We start from the raw sequence: 22796 nt of genomic DNA on the forward strand, positions 1-22796 counted from the left end.
AGAAACAGTTGTAAATAGGGGATGGTGAAATAAATTATAGTATAGCCATATGAAAGAATATTTAATATTTAATGCTTTTGTAAGGCATCAAATATTAAAGACATGACAAAATGCCTTATGTTTATGAATTCATTCAATGTTGGATGCATATTGTATATAAAATATGTAATGCACTGCATTTGTGGCAAGGTGCTAAGTGAAAAAGCACTGTCTACAGCCATATGAAGCATGAAATAATTTAGAATAAAAAAGAAGTGTATATATGTGTGATATACATACATATATACTTATATGTATAGACATAAAAAGAAATAAGCCAAAAAGTTAGAAATTTTTTTTGTATCTCCAGTTAAGAATTATAGATGATCTTAATTTTATCCTTTGTTTTCTGAAGTTTTAATATTTTCTACAATTTTAACAGTAATACAAATCTTTTCAAGCCAGTTTAGAAATAGAATTCTCAGGGTGCACTAAAGTCACTATTCTCACCATCTCTCCTTAAAGGTATTGTACTTCAGGGAATTATAATAAATGCACTCTTGGCTTCTCAAAATCTCTGTAATACTCAGTAAGTGTCTAATTCTGAAATCATCTGAGAGTATTAAATTAAGGCTAGAAGATAAATTTTCTCTATGTCCACAATGACTGATGTCAAGGCTCTATCCCCCAAAAGTTCTTGGGCATAGCATCTCCTGATCAATAATTCAAAGAAACAGTCCAGAGGAGACAGTCATTCCCAACCAAAAATACTTCATTTTATTCTACTCCAAAATATAGAATGAGAACCAGTGGGGAGAGGGTTACATGCTATGTAACAAAGACTGTTTTCATGGTCAAATTTGGTTTGGGAGCTGCCAGGCCATCCTATTGCAGAGGATTCTTTTCTCATTCTATTATTTTTATTTCTATTCTGAAAGACAGGAGGAGGAATGCTTCTTTAAGAAAAATTACAAGAGCTTTACAACACTGAAGTGTAATTTTCAAAAAACTGCCAGTGGGAGTAGAGAGACAAGTTGAGAAAAGCTGCTTTTTATTAGAACTGTAGCAGATTGAAAAAACCTTAAGCTCCCGACTAAAAATAATACTTAGTAAGCTACTTTCAAATATGAAAACCGAGACATTTAAATCGTGAGGAAGAAGAATAGACAAGAGTGTGATAGGAGTTCTGCCTGTAGGATACTATGAATAATAATTGCCATTTATTAAACACTTATATGTCATGAGCTTTATATGCGTTATCTGTTTTAATCCTCAAAACAGCCTTAGATATATTTAGATATACACTTCTGAGATGAGAAAACTAAAACTCAGAGAACTCAGAGAGGTTAAATAACCTGTCCAAAGATGTTCAACTAGCAAGTGGTGGAGCTAGGATTTGGATTCCAATCTGCCTGACCCCAAGGCCTTATGTTCTCACTTGTGTCTTATAGGATTCCCAGGTCCTAGTCCTTGTTTTAGAACGTAGGTCTACATTTGTATGTGATTACTTAACTTTGAATAACAGGTTGATGTGATATCCAGTTGTAAATGTAATAAAATCCTATGGCACGCTTCTTTGGTTCACATTAGGTTTGAATGACCAAGTGCGTGCTGGCCACTGGGAGTGGATCGGCGGTGAACCTGTGACCTTCACCAACTGGAGGAGAGGGCCTCCTCAACGTTCAAAGCCTGGCAAGAACTGTGTTTTGGTTCAAAGACAAGGAAAATGGCAAACAAAGGACTGTAAGAAGGGCAAATCTCACAATTATATGTGCTCCAGGAAACTCTAAATGTAACTGGCCCTACAGGTGCCCACTTGGGATTTCTTACCTATTTCTTTCCAGGATTTGTGCACGTGGCTCAATAGAAAACAGGGTGTCATGACTGACTTGGTACATTTTTTTTTTTTTTTATCATAGTGTTTGAAGGATTCTATCTAGTAAAGAAGAAACACAGTTAAATAGTTCCAGGAAGATTGATAAATGACTGTTTTTTATAGGAAGAGATAAAATGTTTGCATCTCAGTACCTTCCAAAATAAAACCCCAGGTATTATATGGCACAAGATTTGATTATTCTGGAGACCTCACTCCGTATTTCAGTCAACACGAATTTCATGGTCCTTGGATGTTTTTGGTCCCAATACCTCAAATGAGTCCATTCTGAAATCTATATTGCAGGTGCTTCTACCACTTCAGTCTGAGGGAAGCTCGCCCTGCCAGTTCATTAAATCAAGGTTGAACTGCAAAGGGTTGCTTTGTCCCTTTGGAGCCCTTTCAAATGTGAAAGCTGAGAGGCTGTGGATAAAGAGGAGAATTCTCTGTGGTGAAAAAGGAAGGCTTTAGATGGAAGAATCTGGCAGATGGAAACTCATCTGCAAAGCTCTAGTTCAGGTAAGAATTCAGGGGCTACCTGTCCTTCAGAGGTCTACCCATCACTACTCACAAGACAGATCTCCTTTTCCAGTAAGAATGGTGCACCATTCCAAAGCCAATGATTGGGTTTCCCCAGCTTTACAGGGTCCTGAGAAATTTGAAGTAACATGAGCCTGTCTCTTCATTTGTGTTTATAGTACTGACAGGCATTTCTCAAGGACATTTGGAATAAAAAGCCTATATGAATGATGATTAACATATGGAAGAAAAATATGACTTTCTCAAAAGTGTCCCAATGAACTATGCTGATGAAAAAAGAAAAGTAATACTGAAAACAGAGCTCTTGAAAGCCTATCTTCTCAGAAAGGATTTGATACAATTTTGAGCCCTTAAATATTTAATATTTGTAGAAATGCCATGTTAACCTGATTCTCTAATGAAAAGGTACCTTATTAATTTATAATGGCAGCTGAGTGAAACATTTTATAGCAGTGATGCATGTTACAGCCTTGCAAGGACTCCCTTCTGAAATCAAGGTTTAATTACAGGAGATTAAAAATTAATTTCTAAACCATTTACTCAAAATTTTACTCTTTTCATAATCCCTGAAAAATATGGTTATGCCACATGTGACTTGCTATATGAGCACCAGGGTCACTTCAAAATCAAAATGGAGTTATTAAGTGGACCAAAGTTTTGGTGCAGGTTTTATTATAAAAATACCTTGAGAGAAACTAAAAGTGACTGAAGAAATTCAGTCCCGTTTCTGGTTATAAAACATGGCAAGCTTGTTTTATTTGTGCTCCTTTATCAAGATTTTGGTTAATAGAAATATTTACAAAAAGAGGTTGGAATAAGATTTAGACATTCTACGTCTTATTAAATTCCAACATCTTTGTGGAGTCGGGAGGCTCCTTACCTTAGATATCACAAGTAGGCTCTGGACTGCTGTGATACACAGGTCTTCTGTATGACACAAGTAGTTTCTGGTGTTTAACCAAAAGATGTAAAACCCATTCTCTGTATCAGTTCAAATCCCTTCTGATCCACTGGCTTCTGCAATGTGGAAAGGTGGGATGCCGAATAAAGAAATGAGGAGTTGTTTACCTAAAGGGCTGTATCCTAGGAGGGAAAGTAAAAGTTCAAGGAATGAGGAATATATTAGAACTATAGCACTATATTAACTATTTAAAACTGGAAATCCAGAACCATGGCAACTATGTAGAACCTGATCAGCATGGTAGATTTTATTTTACATTCCTGCCATGACAATGATATTTAAATGTAATTGCAAATGTTAGCACAAAGAGAGACTGCTTTGATTTTTATAGCAACTAGAAATACTAGAAGAATATTTAAAATATTCTTGATCATGAAAACAGTAATTCAGGCAAGTGTAGGTGCTGGGCAATATTCATCATGACCTTCATCTCCTTCTCATGATTGGGCTTTGACTGATGGGGGAATAGAAGTAAATGATGGTCATGGTTCTTTCCACCTTGATTGGTTACTGTCATCCTTTAGGTTCTGGTGGGAGTGGGAAGGAAGGAAATGGAGTGATGGTAGAATGACAATGGGAGATTATAGGAAAGGAGAAGAAAGGGGAGAGTGGAGGAAGAGATGAGGCTTGATTTGTAGCTGAGAAAGAGAGCATCAGAAAGAAGGACCTGAATGCCACCCAACTCTTCTCCCCAGACTTGAATACCGACTCAGGAAAAGTCCCAGTTAATCCAAGGGCATTAACTCAGCTCAATAGTGTGTAGCTTTTCAGAATCTTGTATCGTTGGTCTTCAACAAAAACATACATATACATATAGTATATATTTGCTAAGCATAAACTTAAAAAACATATGACAATTACTTCATCTCCTTCCAAGGAGTGGTAAAAATGAACTAGGTGACATTTACTTACATTTTTGTTTGTGTTTAGTTTTAAGACAGCCAAAAAGAATATGCACATATTTTCATTAACACTATGGTTCTGTGTAATTTAAACCATAAGCTCGTGCTGATTAATTTCTGTGACAGAGCAGCTTATTAAATATACTGTACCTAGTGTTGTATAAAAATTAATAAAACAAACTTATTTCTAGTTCTGAATCACTGTCCTGTTAGTGTTTAACATTTTTTATTTATTCTACCCATTGTAAGAAGAAACGGAGAAGAAAGGTCAACATGTATTTTTCATCCTTACTGTTTGGGTCAGCCTTTCATTATACAGCTTCCATCCATCCATCCATCCATCCACCATCCATTCAACAAATATTGAATTTGAAGTGCCAACCCTGTACCTGATAGTGTTCTAGATACTGGAGATGTGGAATGAATGAGATAGGAAGGTAAAAGTATAAAAGCACAGTGCAAATATGCAAATTTCTACTAGTTTTTTTTAAGCATGGAGCGTTTTATCTTAATCAGGGAGGAAGTCACGATGGAAATCATTGATTACATTATCCCTTTTCAGAACTAGAGGGAAAGCCACACTGATACAAACAGCTCAGGCTGTCATTTGTTTTATTTCTCAACTGATTAAGAAACTGGTGTTAACTTCCTGAATATATAATCAGGTCAAAGTGTTATTGATAGCAGCTGTCTCAGATTTTCTGTCTCCAGATCAAGTTAGGAACTAAAGTTTTCAAATCTAGGTAATTAATTTTGTAACAATTATTTTTTCCAAGAAGACAAGCAGTGTGTGTCTGTGTGTCTTTGAGATTCCTGGAGTAACAGGAATAAAAATGAGAGACCTTTGATGTCATCTCATCTAATATCCCTTTTGTATAGCAAAGGAGACTGAAGTCCTCAGAAGTTAAAGTAGGAAGAGATCAGCACTAAAGCTACAGTCTTCCAAATCGTAGGCTGGATCTCTTCTAATTATTCCACGTATTTATTACCACTCTGAGCAAATGGTTTTATTATATTCAAGTAAGATATCTTTCACTGATGATTATGATGAAGTTCACCGTATACTTGAAAACATTATTGTAAGTGAAAGAAGATGGACACAAGGCTGCATACTGAGTGATTCTGCTTATACGAATTGTCCACATTAGGCAAATATATAAAGTCAGAAAGTAGATTAGTGGTTGCCAGACGGTTGGTGGAAGGGGAAATTGGAACTAACTGCTTATAGGTACAGGGTTCCTTTTTGAGGGAATGGAAATGTTCTGGAATTAGATAGTAGTGATGGTTGCAGAACCATCACTGAAGTGCACACTTTAAAATAGTAAAGGCTCACACAGAGCCCTCAGCCACGCCGAGGTCTAGGCCACTGCGCAGCTGGGCTGTATCCAAAGGGCCGCCACCGCGTGAGCCGCGTGTCCAGAGATGCCCTTGCTGCCCTCAGAGCCACCCACAGCTCACAGCGACTGCAGGAACCGCCGTCACCACCGCCTGTTTGTCACTTTCAAAGAATTACAGTACCGTACAGTATGCCTCTCTCTTGGAATTGGAGAAACCACGTATCAGCCCATTATCACAGTAGGTGGACCTTCAAGATGGCAGAGACCTAAGACGTGGAGATCATCTTCCTCCCCACAAATACATCAAAAATACATCTACATGTGGAACAACTCTACAGAACACCTACTGAATGCTGGCAGAAGACTTCAGACTTCCCAAAAGACGTGTGGCTGACAGGGTCTTGGTGCTCTGGCCTGGTGTCCCTCTGAGGTGGGAGAGCTGAGTTCAGGGTGTTGGACCACCAGAGACCTCCCGGCCGCACGTAATATCAATCGGCGAGGGCTCTCCCAGAGATCTCCATCTCAACACTAAGACCCAGTTCCACCCAACAGCCAGCAAGCTCCAGTGCTGGATGCCCCATGCCAAACAACTAGCAAGACAGGAACACAGGGGCTTCCCTGGTGGTGCAGTGGTTGAGAATCTGCCTGCCAATGCAGGGGACACGGGTTCGAGCCCTGGTCTGGGAAGATCCCACATGCCGCAGAGCAACTAGGCCCGTGAGCCACAATTACTGAGCCTGCGCGTCTGGAGCCTGTGCTCTGCAACAAGAGAGGCCCGCGCACCGCAATGAAGAGTGGCCCCCGCTTGCCACAACTGGAGAAAGCCCTCGCACAGAAACGAAGACCCAACACAGCCATAAATAAATAAATAAATAAAATTAAAAAAAAAAAAAAAAAAATACAGGAACACAACCACACCCATTAGCAGAGAGGCTGCCTAAAATCATACTAAGTTCACAGACACCTCAAAACACACCATCAGACGTGGCCCTGCCCACCACAAAAACAAGATCCAGCCCCACCCACCAGAACACAGGCACCAGTCCCCTCCACCAGGAAGCCTACACAACCTACTGAACCAACCCTACCCAGTGGAAGCAGACACCAAAAACAATGGAAACTATGAACCTACAGCCTGCGAAATGGAGACCCCAAACACAGTAAGTTAAGCAAAATGAGAAGAGAGAGAAACACACAGCAGATGAAGGAGCAAGGTAAAAACCCACCAGACCAAACAAATGAAGAGGAAATAGGCAGCCTACCTGAAAAAGAATTCAGAGTAATGTTAGTAAAGATGATCCAAAATCTTGGAAATAGAATGGAAAAAATACAAGAAACATTTAATGAGGACCTAGAAGAATGAAAGAGCAAACAAACAATGATGAACAACACAATAAATAACTTAAAAATTCTCTAGAAGGAATCAATAGCAGAATAACTGAGGCAGAAGAACGGATAAGTGACCTGGAAGATAAAATAGTGGAAATAACTACTGCAGAGCAAAATAAAGGAAAAAGAATGAAAAGAATTGAGGGCAGTCACAGAGACCTCTGGGACAACATTAAATGCACCAACATTTGAATGATAGGGGTCCCAGAAGAAGAAGAGAAAAAGAAAGTGTCTGAGAAAATATTTGAACAGATTATAGTTGAAGACTTCCCTAATATGGGAAAGAAAATAGTCAAGTCCAGGAAGCGCATAGAGTCCCATACAGGATAAATCCAAGGAGAAATATGCCAAGACTCATATTAATCAAACTATCAAAAATTAAATACAAAGAAAAAATATTAAAAGCAGCAAGGGAAAAGCAACAAATAACATACAAGGGAATCCCCATAAGGTTAACAGCTGATCTTTCAGCAAAAATTCTGCAAGACAGAAGGGAGTGACAGGACATATTTAAAGTGATGAAAGGGAAAAAACTACAACCAAGATTACTCTACCCAGCAAGGATCTCATTCAGATTCGACAGAGAAATTAAAACCTTTACAGACAAGCAAAAGCTAACAGAGTTCAGCACCACCAAACCAGCTTTACAGCAAATGCTAAAGGAACTTCTCTAGGCAGGAAACACAAGAGAAGGAAAAGACCCACAATAACAAACCCAAAACAATTAAGAAAATGACAATAGGAACATACATATCAATAAATACCTTAAATGTAAATGGATTAAATGCTCCAACCAAAAGACATAGATTATCTGAATGGATACAAAAACAAGACCCACCTATATGCTGTCTACAAGGTACCCATTTCAGACCTAGGGACACAGAAAGACTGAAAGTGAGGGAGTGGAAAAGGATATCCCATGCAAATGGAAATCAAAAGAAAGCTGGAGTAGCAATTCTCATATCAGACAAAATAGACTTTAAAATAAAGATTCTTATGAGACACAAAGAAGGACACTACATAATGTCAAGGGATCAATCCAAGAAGAAGATATAAAAATTGTAAATATTTATGCACCCAACATAGGAGCACCTCAATACATAAGGCAAATGCTAACAGCCATAAAAGGGGAAACCGACAGTAACAAAATCATAGTAGGGGACTTTACACCCCACTTTACCAATGGACAGATTATCCAAAATGAAAATAAATAAGGAAACACAAGCTTTAAATGATACATTAAACAAGGTGGACTTAATTGATATTTATAGGACATTCCATCCAAAAACAACAGAATACACTTTCTTCTCAAGTGCTCATGGAACATTCTCCAGGATAGATCATATCTTGGGTCACAAATCAAGCCTTGCTAAATTTAAGAAAATTGAAATCGTATCAAGTATCTTTTCTGACCACAAAGCTATGAGACTAGATATAAACTATAGGAAAAAAACTGTAAAAAACAAACACATGGAGGCTAAACAATACACTGATAACCAAGAGGTCACTGAAGAAATCAAAGAGGAAATCAAAAAATACCTAGAAACAAATGATAATGAAAACACGACAACCCAAAATGTATGGGATGCAGCAAAAGCAGTTCTAACAGGGAAGTTTATAGCAATACAATCCTACCTCAAGAAACAAGAAACATCTCAAATAAACAACCAAACCTTACGCTTAGGGCAATTAGAGAAAGAAGAACAAAAAAAAATCCCAAAGTTAGCAGAAGGAAAGAAATCATAAAGATCAGATCAGAAATAAATGAAAAAGAAATGAAGGAAACAATAGCAAAGATCAGTTAAACTAAAAGCTGGTTCTTTGAGAAGATAAACAAAATTGATAAACCACTAGCCAGACTCATCAAGGAAAAAAAGGGAGAAGACTCAAATCAACAGAATTAGAAATGAAAAAGGAGAAGTGACAACTGACACTGCAGAAATACAAAGGATCATGAGAGATTACTACAAGCAATTATATGCCAATAAAATGGATAACCTGGAAGAAATGGACAAATTCTTAGAAAAGCACAACCTTCCAAGACTGAACCAGGAAGAAATAGAAAATATGAACAGACCAATCACAAGCACTGAAATTGAAGCTGTGATTAAAAATCTTCCAGCAGGGGCTTCCCTGGTGGCGCAGTGGTTGAGAATCTGCCTGCCAATGCAGGGGACATGGGTTCGAGCCCTGGTCTGGGAAGATCCCACATGCCGCGGAGCAACTGGGCCTGTGAGCCACAACTACTGAGCCTGCACGTCTGGAGCCTGTGCTCCGCAGCAAGAGAGACCCTGATAGTGAGAGGCCCACACACCGCAATGAAGAGTGGCCTCCGGTCGCCACAACTAGAGAAAGCCCTCGCACAGAAACGAAGACCCAACACAGCTAAAAAAAAAAAAAAAAAATCTTCCAACAAACAAAAGCCCAGGACCAGATGGCTTCACAGGTGAATTCTATCAAACATTTAGAGAAGAGCTAACACCTACCCTTCTCAAACTCTTCCAAAATATAGCAGAGGGAGGAACACTCCCAAACTAATTCTATGAGGCCACCATCACGCTGATACCAAAACCAGACAAAGATGTCACAAACAAAGAAAAGTACAGGCCAATATCACTGATGAATGTAGATGCAAAAATCCTGAACAAAATACTAGCAAACAGAATCCAACAGCACATTAAAAAGATCATACACCATGATCAAGTGGGGTTTATCCCAGGAATGCAAGGATTCTTCAATATATGCAAATCAATCAATGTGATACACCATATTAACAAATTGAAGGATAAAAACCATATGATCATCTCAATAGATGCAGCAAAAGCTTTTAACAAAATTCAACACCCATTTATGTTAAAAACCCTCCAGAAAGTAGGCATAGAGGGAACTTACCTCAACATAATAAAGGCCATATATGACAAACCCACAGCCAACATTGTCCTCAATGGTGAAAAACTGAAACCATTTCCTCTAAAATCAGGAACAAGTCCAGGATGTCCACTCTCACCACTATTATTCAACATAGTTTTGGAAGTTTTAGCCACAGCAATCAGAGAAGTAAAAGAAATAAAAGGAAACCAGATCAGAAAAGAAGTAAAGCTGTCACTGTTTGCAGATGACATGATACTATATATATAGGATCCTAATGATGCTACCAGAAAACTACTAGAGCTAATCAATGAATTTGGTAAAGTAGCAGGATACAAAATTAATGCACAGAAATCTCTTGCATTCCTATAAACTAGTGATGAAAAATCTGAAAGGGAAATTAAGGAAACACTCCCCTTTACCATTGCAACAAAAAGAATAAAATACCTAGGAATAAACCTACCTAAGGAGAAAAAAGACCTGCGTGCAGAAAACTATAAGACACTGATGAAAGAAATTAAAGGTGATACAAACGGAGAGATATACCATATTCTTGGATTGGAAGAATCAACATTGTGAAAATGACTATAACCCAAAGCAGTCTACACATTCAATGCAATCCCTATCAAACTACCAGTGACAGTTTTCACAGAACTAGAACAAAAAATTTGTTTGTATTTGTATGGAAATACAAAAGACCCTGAATAGCCAAAGCAATCTTGAGAAAGAAAAACTGAGCTGGAGGAATCAGGCTACCTGACTTCAGACTATACTACAAACCTACACTAATCAAGACAGTATGGTACTGGCACAAAACAGAAATATAGATCAATGGAACAGGATAGAAAGCCCACAGATAAACCCACGCACATATGGTCACCTTATCTTTGATAAAGGATGCAAGAATATACAGTGGAGAAAAGACAGCCTCTTCAATAAGTGGTGCTGGGAAAACTGGACAGCTACATGTAAAAGAATGAAATTAGAACACTCCCTAACACCATACACAAAAATAAACTCAAAATGGATTAAAGACCTAAATGTAAGGTCAGACACTATAAAACTCTTAGAGGAAAACATGGGAGGAACATTCTTTGACATAAATCACAGCAAGATCCTTTTTGACCCACCTCCTAGAGAAATGGAAATAAAAACAAAAATAAACAAATGGGACCTAATGAAACTTAAAAGCTTTTGCATAGCAAAGGAAACCATAAGCAAGACGAAAAGACAGCCCTGAGAATGGGAGAAAATATTTGCAAATGAAGCACCTGACAAAGGATTAATCTCCAAAATATACAAGCAGCTCATGCAGCTCAATATCAAAAAAACAAACAACCCTATTCAAAAATGGGCAGAAGATCTAAATAGGCATTTCTCCAAAGAAGATATACAGATGGCTAACAAACACATGAAAGAATGCCCAACATTACTAATCATTAGAGAAATGCAAATCAAAACCACGAGGTGTCACCTCACACCAGTCAGAATGGCCATCATCCAAAAATCTACAAACAGTAAATGGTGGAGAGGGTGTGGAGAAAAGGGAACCCTCTTGCACTGTTGGTGGGAATGGAAATTGATACAACCACTATGGAGAACAGTATGGAGCTTCCTTAAAAAACTAAAAATAGAACTACCATACGACCCAGCAATCCCACTACTAGGCATATACCCTGAGAAAACCATAATTCAGAAAGAGACATGTACCACAATGTTCATTGCAGCACTATTTACAGTAACCAGGACATGGAAGCAACCTTAGTGTCCATCAACAGATGAACGGATAAAGAAGATGTGACACATATATACAATGGAATATTACTCAGCCATAAAAGGAAACGAAGTTGAGTTATTTGTAGTGAGGTGGATGGACCTAGAGTCTGTCATATAGAATGAAGTAAGTCAGAAAGATTAAAACAAATACCGTATACTAACACATATATATGGAATCCAAAAAAAAAAAATGGTTCTGACGAACCTAGGGGCAGCACAGGAATAAAGACGCAGATGCAGAAAATGGACTTGAGGACACGGGGATGGGGAAGGGTAAGCTGGGATGAAGTGAGAGAATGGCACTGACATATGTACACTATCAAATGTAAAATAGATAGCTTGTAGGAAGCAGCTGCATCACATAGGGAGATCAGCTCGGTGCTTTTTGACCACCTAGAGGGGTGGGATAGGGAGGGTGGGAGGGAGACGCAAGAGGGAGGGGATATGGGGATATATGTATACATATAGCTGATTCACTTTGTTATACAACAGAAAGTAACACACCATTGTAAAGCAGTTATACTCCAATAAAGATGTTTAAAAAAACAGTAAATTGTACGTTATAGGAAATAATTCTGTATAAAAAACGCTAGTAAAAATCACCACATAAAAATGTATTTTAGAAAGCTATAAGTGTGTTGATGTATTAGCTGTGTGTTTATGTAATTCATCCAAGATACTTTTTCCAGTCTTTGCCCCAAGTCTCTCTCAGGTTTTTTATTTGTTAATACAGTTGGTTAAGGGAAAGAAAATACTGATTCGACATATTTTAAAATTTAAGGTACTGCTTTATTGATCTTCCTCCTCTTTCCCCCTATTAATCATGGGACAACAGTTACTGATGGCAGAGTGTGTCTGGATGTCTGTAATATCCAGAATGCCATGATTTTCTTAAAATTAATTTTATAAGTCTTCAGAAAGGATTGTGCAGGAAATGAATAGACTATCCTCATAACTTACACATATAACTGTTCATTTTGAACAGTTTTTATGGGTCTTATATTCCGCTAGGCAATAAAATTTAGTTTATCCTAAGACAGAAAGGAACAAAAATCAACCAACACTTCCATTAAAGGCCTTGTGGTAACCTGCAATACTTTTTCCAAGCAATGAACTATGAGTTCACCTTTCACTTCTATCCCCATCTGTATTTTTGCTTCCCAAAGGTAATCACTGCCAACTTATCCTACAGAAGAAAAATGGAAGACGATACACTGTCCTAAAACTAGTCAAAAAGGAAGCTGCAGTGGCTATGTTATCAGAGGAAATTTTAGAGCAAAGAGTATTTACCAAGGATAAATAAGGTTATTTTATAATTTAAAGGAGTCAGTACATCAGCAAAACATAATAAGCCTAAATAGTCATGCAGCTAATAACAAAATTTAAAAATAGAGGTGTAAGGAGACATAGACAAATCTCTAATTATAGTTGGGAATGTTAATACCCCTCTCTCGATGATTGATAGAACAAGTAGGCAGAAAATCAGTAAGGACAGAGAAGTATGGATACTGTTAACCAAATTAACCTAGTAGATATTTATAGGACACTCTACCCCCAGACAGCAGCATATACATTGTTTGCAAGTACACATGGAACATTTACCAGGGCAGACCATATTCTGGGACATGAAATGAGTCTCGATATACAAAATATGTTCACTGGCCACAATGGAATTAAATTAGAATTCAGTAACAGAAATATCTCTGGAAAATCCGTGTTTGGAAACTAAATTATAGACTTCTTTAATGCTGGATTAAAGAAGAAATCAAAGGGGAGCTTAAAAATTATGGTGAACTGAATAAAAATGGAAACACATCAACGATTGTAGGATACCATGCAGTACTTACAGGGAATTTTATAGCACTAAATGCCTATATTAGAAAGGAAGAAAGGTGTTACCCTCAGCTTCCACTTTAAGAAAATAGAAAAAGAAGAAAACATAAATAAGGAAATGAAAAATATCAGATCAGAAGCTAATGAAATAGCAAAACAGGAAATCAGTAGGGAAAATCAGTGAAACCGAAAGCTGATTCTCTGAGAATATCAATGAAATTGGTAAATCTCTAAGCAGACTGATCAGGAAAAGATGAGAAGAGGACACAGATTGCTATATCAGGAATGAGAAGTGACATCACGTGACAGCACTACATACTCTATAGCTACTAAAAGAAAAATAAGGGACTATCATAAACAACTTGTATCAATAGCTTAAAGGGTCAAATTCCTTGAAAGAGACAAACGACCAAAGCTCAATCAAGAAAAAATAGGTAACTTGAAAAAACCCTAGAACTCTTACAAAAGTTGAATTTGTAGTTTCTCACAAAGAAACTTCCAGGCTCAGATAACTTCACTATTGAATTCTACAAATATTTAAGGAAGAAATAGTACCAAATCTATAAAACTCAGAAAATCACAGAGGAATGAATACTTTCTAACGCATTCTGAGGCCAGTATTACTCTGACAGCAAACCATACAAAAGTATTGTAAGAAAAGAAAACTTCAGACCAACATCCCTCATGAATATAGATGGAAAAATTCTAAAAAAATTTTTACCAATTAAAATCAACAATACATACAGAAGGATAATACATCTTGACCAAGACACTTAAGAAAATGAGAAGCTACAGACTAGGAGAAAATATTTACTATGCATATATCTGATAAAGGACTTGTATCCAAACCATATTTTTTAAAAACTCCAATATAGAGAATATAAGACTATATTATATTTCTCTAATAACTAGTGATGTTGAGCATCTTTTCATGTGCCTCTTGGCCATCTGTATGTCTTCTTTGGTGAAATGTCTATTTAGGTCTTCTGCCCATTTTTTAATTGGATTGTTCGGTTTTTTTTATATTGAGCTCCATGAACTGTTTGTGTATTTTGGAGATTAATCCTTTGTCTGTTGTTTCATTTGCAAACATCTTCTCCCATTCTGAGGGTTGTCTTTTTGTCTTGTTTATGGTTTCATTTGCTGTGCATATGGCTGATTCACTTTGGTGTACAACAGAAACTAACACAGTATTGTGAAGCAATTATACTCCAATAAAGATCTATTAAAAAAAGATATATTAAGAAATCAATAATAAATTTTTTAAATGGGCAGAAGATTTGAACAGATACTTCACCAAAGAAGATATATGGATGGCAAATAAATACATGAAAATATGTTCTCCTATTATTCAGTCATTAAGGAATTATAAACTAAAGCCACAATGAGGTAGTATTACACTCCTACTAGAATAGCTAAAATTAAAAAGGCTGACTCTACTAAGTGATGGTGAGGATGTGAAGGAACTGGAGCTCTCATACACTGCTGGTGGAATATAAATAAAATAGCCCCACCACTTTGGAAAACAATTTGGTGGTTTCTTTAAAAGTTAAACTGTATATGATCCAACAATTCCGCTCCTAGGTATTTATCCAAGAGAAGAAAATACATATCTCCATTCAAAGACCTGTACATAAATGTTCATAGCAACTTTATTTGTAACAGCCAAAACTGTCAACAGCCAATTGTCTATTATCATGTGAATGGATAAATAAATTATAGCATATCCCTACAATGAAATACTATTCAGGAATAAAAACAAATGAGACATCGCTACAACATGGATGATTGTTAAAATACTTATGCTGAGTGAAAGAAGCCTGACAAAAAAAGAATATATAGTGTATATGTACTCCATTTATAGAAAGTTCTGGAATGTGCAAGCTAATCTATGTTGACAAAAAGCAAGTCAGCTGTTATCTGGGAATAAATGAGGAGGACAGGAAATGGCAGAGGAAGGGATTGCTAAGGGACAGAAGGAAAGTTTTAGGAGTGATGGATATGTTCACTATCTTGATTGTTGTGATAGTTTCACAGATATGCACGTGTATACATATATGCACATAGATGTCTAAATCTATCCAACTGTACACTTTAAGTACATTTTGGTTTTTGTTTATCGTTTATCCTTCAATAAAGCAGTATAAAGAAAAACAATGAAATAATCTCTACAACACAGTGGAAAATTTTCAAAAGAAAATGAAAGCTATATGCATGAGGATATCTTTATTTCAGGGCAATAAAAAATTGGAGCAAAGTTATATGATTTAAATGTCCAATGACAGAAGAATGCTTAATGGAATATTATATTGCCTCCATTAAAATGATAATTCTATCCCATAATGTTAATTTAAATTAGCAGAATTTAAAATAATGTATGCACAAGTTTAATAGCTATATTCCAATAGGCAAACTGACAACGGAGAAAAGCATGAGGTAAGTTTAGATCTCAATCCCACCACTGACTAGCTATGTACCCTAAACTTAGGTTTCTTATCTAGAAAGTGGGAGTAACAATAACTTCCTAAAAAATTGTGAGAATTAAATGTGAAACTATGAAGAATATGCCTAGGACAGAGTAGGCATCCAATAAAAGGTACCTTTGTAAAAGTTGAAGAGCTGTAAAGTGTGTGTGTGTGTGTGTGTGTGTGTGTGTGTGTGTGTGTGTGTGTGTGTGTGTAATGCACAGTCCTTGGAAGAGGGTGACAACTTCAAGCAGTGTTGTCCTTACCAGTAAGCAGGGAAGGAGGAGCTAGGGAGTAAGACAGTTGGGGTTTTAAAGTTGCATATTACCAGTAAGAACTTTCCCATGTATTAGGATATTTTGTGGAATATAGAAATGTTTCCATTTGTTGGAAAAATCCAGAAGACTGATTTCTTTCTTTTTAAAACCTCAATATGCCTTGCTTTCAGGCATGATCTATGATACACAAATCTCATTGTAAAGAGAGACAAGTTAGGGGATAGTTTTTCCCCTGACAGAAAGGATTGTTTGTTTTGCTAAAGGATTGTTTGTTGCTAAGGACTTGGATGATAGTTATTTTCTAAGAATGGCTCTGCAGTGCGGCCATATTTTCAAAATTCCCTTTTACATACAGAAGTAACACATTTGCTGCATATATTGAGTATTCATCAGGCCTCCAAATGAACATGTAAATGGTGCTAGATGGAGAAAAAGGTGGTTTGGGGTGCACAGGAGTCAGGGAGGATTCAGGCTAGAAGCTGAAGGACAGAGAAAGCCAGCTGAGACTGGCTCCCAGTAAATCACCTTCTTGCCTACAGATTTCCCACCCAGCAGAATCCTTAGGTCATTTTGGTGACTAGCTGCGAATAACAGCCTTCTAAGAGTTTCAGATTTCAATCAAGAGTCACATTTGAACTTTTGCAAATGTGACTAAGGTGTGCCCAATTTTATAGCAAACTTGGACCCAGGATCAGGTACACAACAGAAGGCAAGCCTTACTGGAAGGTTCTGCTTTGCTTTTGCATTTTATTGTCATGATTTTTCACAGTTTGCCTTATACCACCTTGTTACTTAATTCCCACACCTTGGAGGGAAAAATGTGTAATACTTTAATATTTATGTTACAGATACTTAACATTATGTTTCTGCATAGGTGTTGCCAAGATAGCAAAGCCAACCTTTATTTATAGAGGGTAGAAAATATAAATCTGTCTAAAATCTTTCATGAAAGAAAGGTCTTAATATTTCCAGAGTTGATTTTGGTGCCTACTCTTGGAGAGGCTTAGAGTAGCGTTGTCAATACAATGTGCCATTGTTTTAGGTTTCCTATCCACGACTTGCTTTTTTCCCCAACTTCCCTCTCTTTTGGCAACTTCTCCTCGCATTCTGTCCTACATTTGGCCCCGAGACAGTTGAAAGCTTTGCAAGTTGATTTTCCATTCCCATCTGAATTTTAGCTTAGCCGTGGAACTGTTTTCCATGTGTTTTTAATCATTTGTCCATGTGTTATGAGCTTATAGGGACAATATGTTTCCCCCAATCTGCCTGCATTGTATAAGCAGAAACTGGCAAGGTGGCCAGTGGGGGAACAGTTTTCAGAAGTTGCCCCCTACATTCATTTCTGTTGGTGATACACCATCCCCATCTTCCAACTGGAGGAAAACAATTTACAAGCTGCATAAAGTTAACTAACACAGAGTCCACTGGCCTGAGTTGCCTTTTCTCAACGTATAATTATCTTTCAGAAGAGATTTGCCTGGGAACCGTGGCTGGTATGACAAAGTTCAAAGACCTACTCTGAGACTGTGGCCAGGCTGGGAAATAAAGTTTTATTCTGAGTCTTCCGAGATTCAGTGGAAATTTGATTTTAAAATAGGGTCTAAACACAGAGGATTAAGGATAAGTTCTCCAGGACAAAGAGATACCTCTTAGAAAGTAAAGCACAACAAGGACCCATGTCAGAAGTTGCTGTCCAAAATTTTTACTGGATTTGGTATGTTAAAGCAAACATTCATTAAAAAAAAAAGCAAACATTCATTAACCTAAGTGTAGAGCAAGGAGTCAGGAATGGGAAAGAAACAAAAATACATTAAGCAAAATCCCTGTTCTCAAAGTCTGTGTCAGACTGCTGTCAATGCAGTCTCCAGCAAACACAGACCTTGCCTCCAAGGAGCCTTCTCCCCCGGTTGGGAAGACACACACGCATCCAAATTAAGTCAATGCTGAGGAATTGCTAAATGGCAGAGTAAAGAAGGGACTTGGCTTCTGGAGCCCCAAATACATCCTGGTGTTATGGGAGAGGTGACTCCCTGTAAATCCTCTACTCTCAGAAAGATGGCTGGATGGCAGATCTGCTCTTGGAGGTTAAAATTTCAGGTTTCTCATAGCTCTTTTGCCTACTCTGACCTCCCTTTCTTTCTCCATTTTATTTAGGACCAAATTCATGAGAAGTGAGTTGAATGTTGCAGCGAGTTCCAATAGCTACACGGAGGCATGGGTGATCCTGGGAAGAAAGATTTAAAGGAGGGCTGCAGCAAAAAGCCAGACTTCAGTGGGTTGATATGTCAGTGGATGTGAGAAAGTAGAGTTTGGGTTTGGACAATTCTTTCCAAAGTTTGCCTGGGAAGGCAGAAGACAATACTGAAGAACAGAACCTGGAAACCTTTATGAAATCAAAGAGATATTTTTAAAACTTCAAGACAAGCACACACTATATAAATGCTAATAAGAGGCAGCCAGTGGAGTGAAGGGAGTTTGATGATATGGGACGAGACTATTAATAAAGTAGGTTGGAAAGGGTGGATTTCAAGAGCAGAGTGGAAAGGAGGAATGAATTGTTGTGGTTTGATGATCAAGTCAAAGGAAACGCTCCCATCTGATGGCTTCTATCCTTCTCTGTGGAAGAAGGGGTGAGTTCTTTTGCTGAAAATGTTGAAAGAGGCAGAGCAGTCAAAGGTTTGAGATTATCAGAGAAGATTTTTAAATAATCCACCTGGAAAATGAAGAGAGAGTTGACTAGAGTCATACAAAAGACTGCTGGGCAGAATTGAGGGTTCAGTTAAGATGGGAGATCATTTATATAGAATCAATTTTCGCCATTTTGTAATTGTCTCTGCCAGCATTCCATAGCCCAGAAGTGGCCCAGGGAAGAGGGAAAGCTGGGTGTTTCTAGGGTTGGAATTTTACTAGATCATGCAAGAGAAAGAAAAAGGGACAAGGAAGTTGGGAATATTGCAAAAATTTGAAGTGATGGGCCATGGATCTGAGCTGGATAGGGAAGGAAGTGAAGTCCAGAGGATTTATATTCATTCATTCATTCATTCACAAATATTTTGAGCATCTATTACACAGAAGGAACTATTTTAGGGCCTGAGATGGTGACTAAGAAAGGCAGAGCCCCTACTTTCATGGACTTTAAAATCTAAAGTGGAGACAAATGTTAAACAAATGTTCATACAAATAGTTATTTAACTGCAATTGTGGTAGCACTATTATAAGGATAAAGCAGAAAACAGATGCTGTGGAAACAACTGAGAGAACAGAAACAACAGAAAGTTGTCCTGAGAGAGCGGAATGTGAAATTTACAGTTTAGAGGTGGAGCAATTCCTGGGAATAACAGGGGTCAGAATGTAAAGGGGATGGAGAGGCCAGGTGGAGTGGAATCATCAGATTTCAGCCAGGGTACTGAATAGGACATCATGTAACACCGATGGCATGTTATTGGTCAGACCCATCCATGTGGATCCCGAATTTACCCAGGGTAATAACAGGATCTGGGGCGAGAAGAAAGGCAATGAGCCAGATGCGGAAAGCATGGCAGGTGGTATTTTTTCTGGCAAGGTTTAGGGACATGAAGTTAAGTACCTGAGATCATGCGGCTTAATAAGCTGTAAGGCAGAGCCAGATAAAGTTTTTCTGCCTTCAAATCTGGAGTTACTTCTACTTACATTACTCTTTCTGAGAGCAGCTTTCTGCAAAATGAAAAATGATCCAGGTAAATTTTAAGGATTAGGAAGAAGGAGCATGACAGATGTTTAGCATCAGTGAGGGCATCCTGGACTAGCTATAAATAGAGGCTGTAGGCAGTCGGGGATGGGTGGATGGTGGGGCACATAGTGAAGTCGCCTTGGCTGCCTTGGCCTACTTCTCAGATTTGTAGGAGCCCTCTATGCGATCTTGGTAAGTAGCTTATTTGTCAAATTTAGGTATTGTCCATGACTTGTGCATAGTAATAGATACATCCCCAGTTGCAAAAAATAAAATGCTTCTTTACGGTGTGGGAGTGTTTTGGACAGAGAGCAATAAGATCACTGAAACTGCTGACAGAATAATCCGACCTTAAAATGTAACGCTGAGATCAGTGCCGAAGAGTGGAAATGGGGAGATTTTATAATATGGTACACCATTTGGTATTTGTCCTTTTCTATTGTCTACATACTTTTTCTCTTTGAGTGACGTGTTAGTTTGCTACAGCTGCCATAACAAAGTACTACAGACTTGGTGGCTTAAACAATAGAAATTTATTTTTTCACAGTTCTAGAGGCTGGAAGTCCAAAGTCAAGGTGTTGGTAAGGTTGTTTCCTTCTGAGGGCTCTCTTCTGGGAACGTAGACAGCCGTCTTCTCCTTATGTCTTTACATGGTCTTTCCTCTGTGTGTGTCTTTGTTTCAATCTCTTTTTCTTATGAGGACATTAGCCTTATTGGATGAAGCCCCACCCTAACGGCCTCATTTAAATTTAATTACCTCTCTAAAGGCCCTATCTTCAAATATAGTCACATTCGGAGGTACTGGGGGTTATGACTTCAACGTGTAAATTAGGGGGAAGACACAATTCAGCCCATAAGCGGTAACAATTTTAAACGATTGAATATAAATAAGTTGACAACACTGATGGCCTCCACAGCAGGGCAGGAAGCCTGGGAGTTCAGAGGAAGATTTACTTTTTACCATACAATTTTTTGTATAATCTCAATTTTGTTGCTACACCTACTTATTACCTAATCAAAAATAAAAGAAAAAATTTGCATGACATCTATTGCACTACCTTGTGCAATATTTATTTGCAAATGTTTATTGAATAAAATTAGCAGAAACACAGTGTGACAGTCCACCGTGCCTTTGGGATTTGGATCTACCTGAAAGTCCCTGATTACTAGGGATAATAGGAATGTTGTGTGCCTAGGTTTTCCTTGTGTAACTCATTTTGAATAAACTATACTCTCCCTCTAGATTGCAAACTTCATCAGGCCTGGACAAGGACACCCTCACTGTTTTATCCTCAGGACCTAGCACAGAGTTGGCACTCAAATATATGCTGTATGAATGAGTGTATCCATGAGTTCAATAAGTGAAGTAGCTTTGGGGAAGGAGGCCTTCCTAATGTTTTCTTTCCATAGAAAGTGGAAAGGAGGGGAGTGGAGAGGGAGAGAGAGCTATGTTTTAAATAATTTACTAAACTAAATCAGGATAAAGGGTTTAAGGGGAAGCCACGTACCCTAATTTGCTGTCTTCCTTGTCCTTTGGAAAAGAAGAGAAAGATTTTGCCTTCTTTTGAGTTCTTTTTAAATAATCTAAACACCCATGGTCTTGTGGCTATTCTCTGTTTTGAAAAGAGAGAGAGTTTTGAGGCAATGGCATGTACCCTAGACAGATTTCTTCCACAAAGCCATCAGCCCAAATTCCCGTTTCTGTCTCCCAGTTTTAACTCTAATGCCTATCTCCTACCCCAACGCTGCCTCTCACCTTTTGTTGATTTAGGTCTGGGGTTTTTACAAAAGAACTGAGTTTCTCTGTTTCCCCTTAGAGAGCACTGCACTGCTTTTAGCTCCTTTCTGAGAGTCTGTAAGAGGGACAGGAAAACATAGCTGTTACTGTTGTCTCACAGGCACACTGGGAGCTCCACCCAGCCCTGAAGACATCCTAGTGCCTAGGAAGCCAGGTCAAGTTGAACTCAGAATTCAGATCATGCCGAGAATGAATTGTAAATCAGAAAGAATGAAGGATGAGATTGGACCCTCTGGCTTGCACGAAGGCTTGAGGTGGTCCCAGAAGGCGGATTTAGGCAGGCTTGGACTCATGAAAGCTCAGGCCTGCCTTCCGCTGTGGCATTTGGTACTAAGGACACCAGCAATTTGTGGTGCTCTCTCCACACAGCGGCTCCCTGCTGTGTCTGGAGACCCCCTCCACACCTATATCTCCATTTGGCTTCATCCAAATTGGGAGGTCACTGTATGCTTGTATGACTGAAGACCCACACCAAAATGTTTATGTTTTTAAGAGTAAACTATAATGTACCACAGACACAGCTTTAGAACTGATGTAAGGACACAGTGGTGAAAGGAGAATGTCATCTGCCCTTAACTGTAAAAGGCAGGGGTTGAAGACAGACTTCTGTACCATAGTACTCGTCACAGAAGGCTTTACTTTGCTAGATTTACCCTTCAAGATATTTGCACATTTTCTCAACAGGAATGACAGAACAGCAAAAGGAAATGCTTCATGAGTAATTTTTAAATGACATTTATAAACACCAAAATTAGTATCAGAAGAAGAGGGGTTTAGGACTAAGGAAAGGATAAATATGCATAACTGACATCCCTACAGCTAATTTAATAAAGTTATAAAATGTGTGATACCACTAGACTACTTGAGGGCAGGAAGTAAGTTTTCATCATTTTCTATCATATTCTAGTATCTAATATGATGCTTGGCCCACAAAGTGAGTCTTCTACAAATTTTAATTCAAAAGAAATTATCTGAATTGTACCTTATGTTCAGAGACAAGCAACCTGAGACCCCGAGTAGAATTTCTAGAATAGTCTTCATTCTGGGGAAAAACTGTGATTGATGGCGATGGAACTTCAGGCACAGAA

At 38.1% G+C, this 22796-nt stretch overlaps 1 protein-coding gene across 7 annotated transcripts in view; it reads left to right on the forward strand.

The window, feature by feature from the left end:
• FREM1 (FRAS1 related extracellular matrix 1) overlaps nucleotides 1–22796 on the forward strand; it is a 226594-nt gene that overhangs the window by 201800 nt on the left and 1998 nt on the right. For 6 of the 7 annotated variants that reach the window (XM_057548002.1, XM_007176771.2, XM_057548003.1 and 3 more), the window contains one exon: nucleotides 1570–4439. In XM_057548002.1, the coding sequence (XP_057403985.1) occupies nucleotides 1570–1769 (200 nt within the window). In that variant the 3' untranslated portion in view covers nucleotides 1770–4439. Of the gene's footprint in view, nucleotides 1–1569; nucleotides 4440–22796 lie in introns of those variants that run through there. The other variant, XR_009008576.1, reaches the window with a different exon arrangement.

This window comes from Balaenoptera acutorostrata, chromosome 6, assembly GCF_949987535.1.
Source record: "Balaenoptera acutorostrata chromosome 6, mBalAcu1.1, whole genome shotgun sequence".
Lineage (NCBI taxonomy): Eukaryota > Metazoa > Chordata > Mammalia > Artiodactyla > Balaenopteridae > Balaenoptera > Balaenoptera acutorostrata.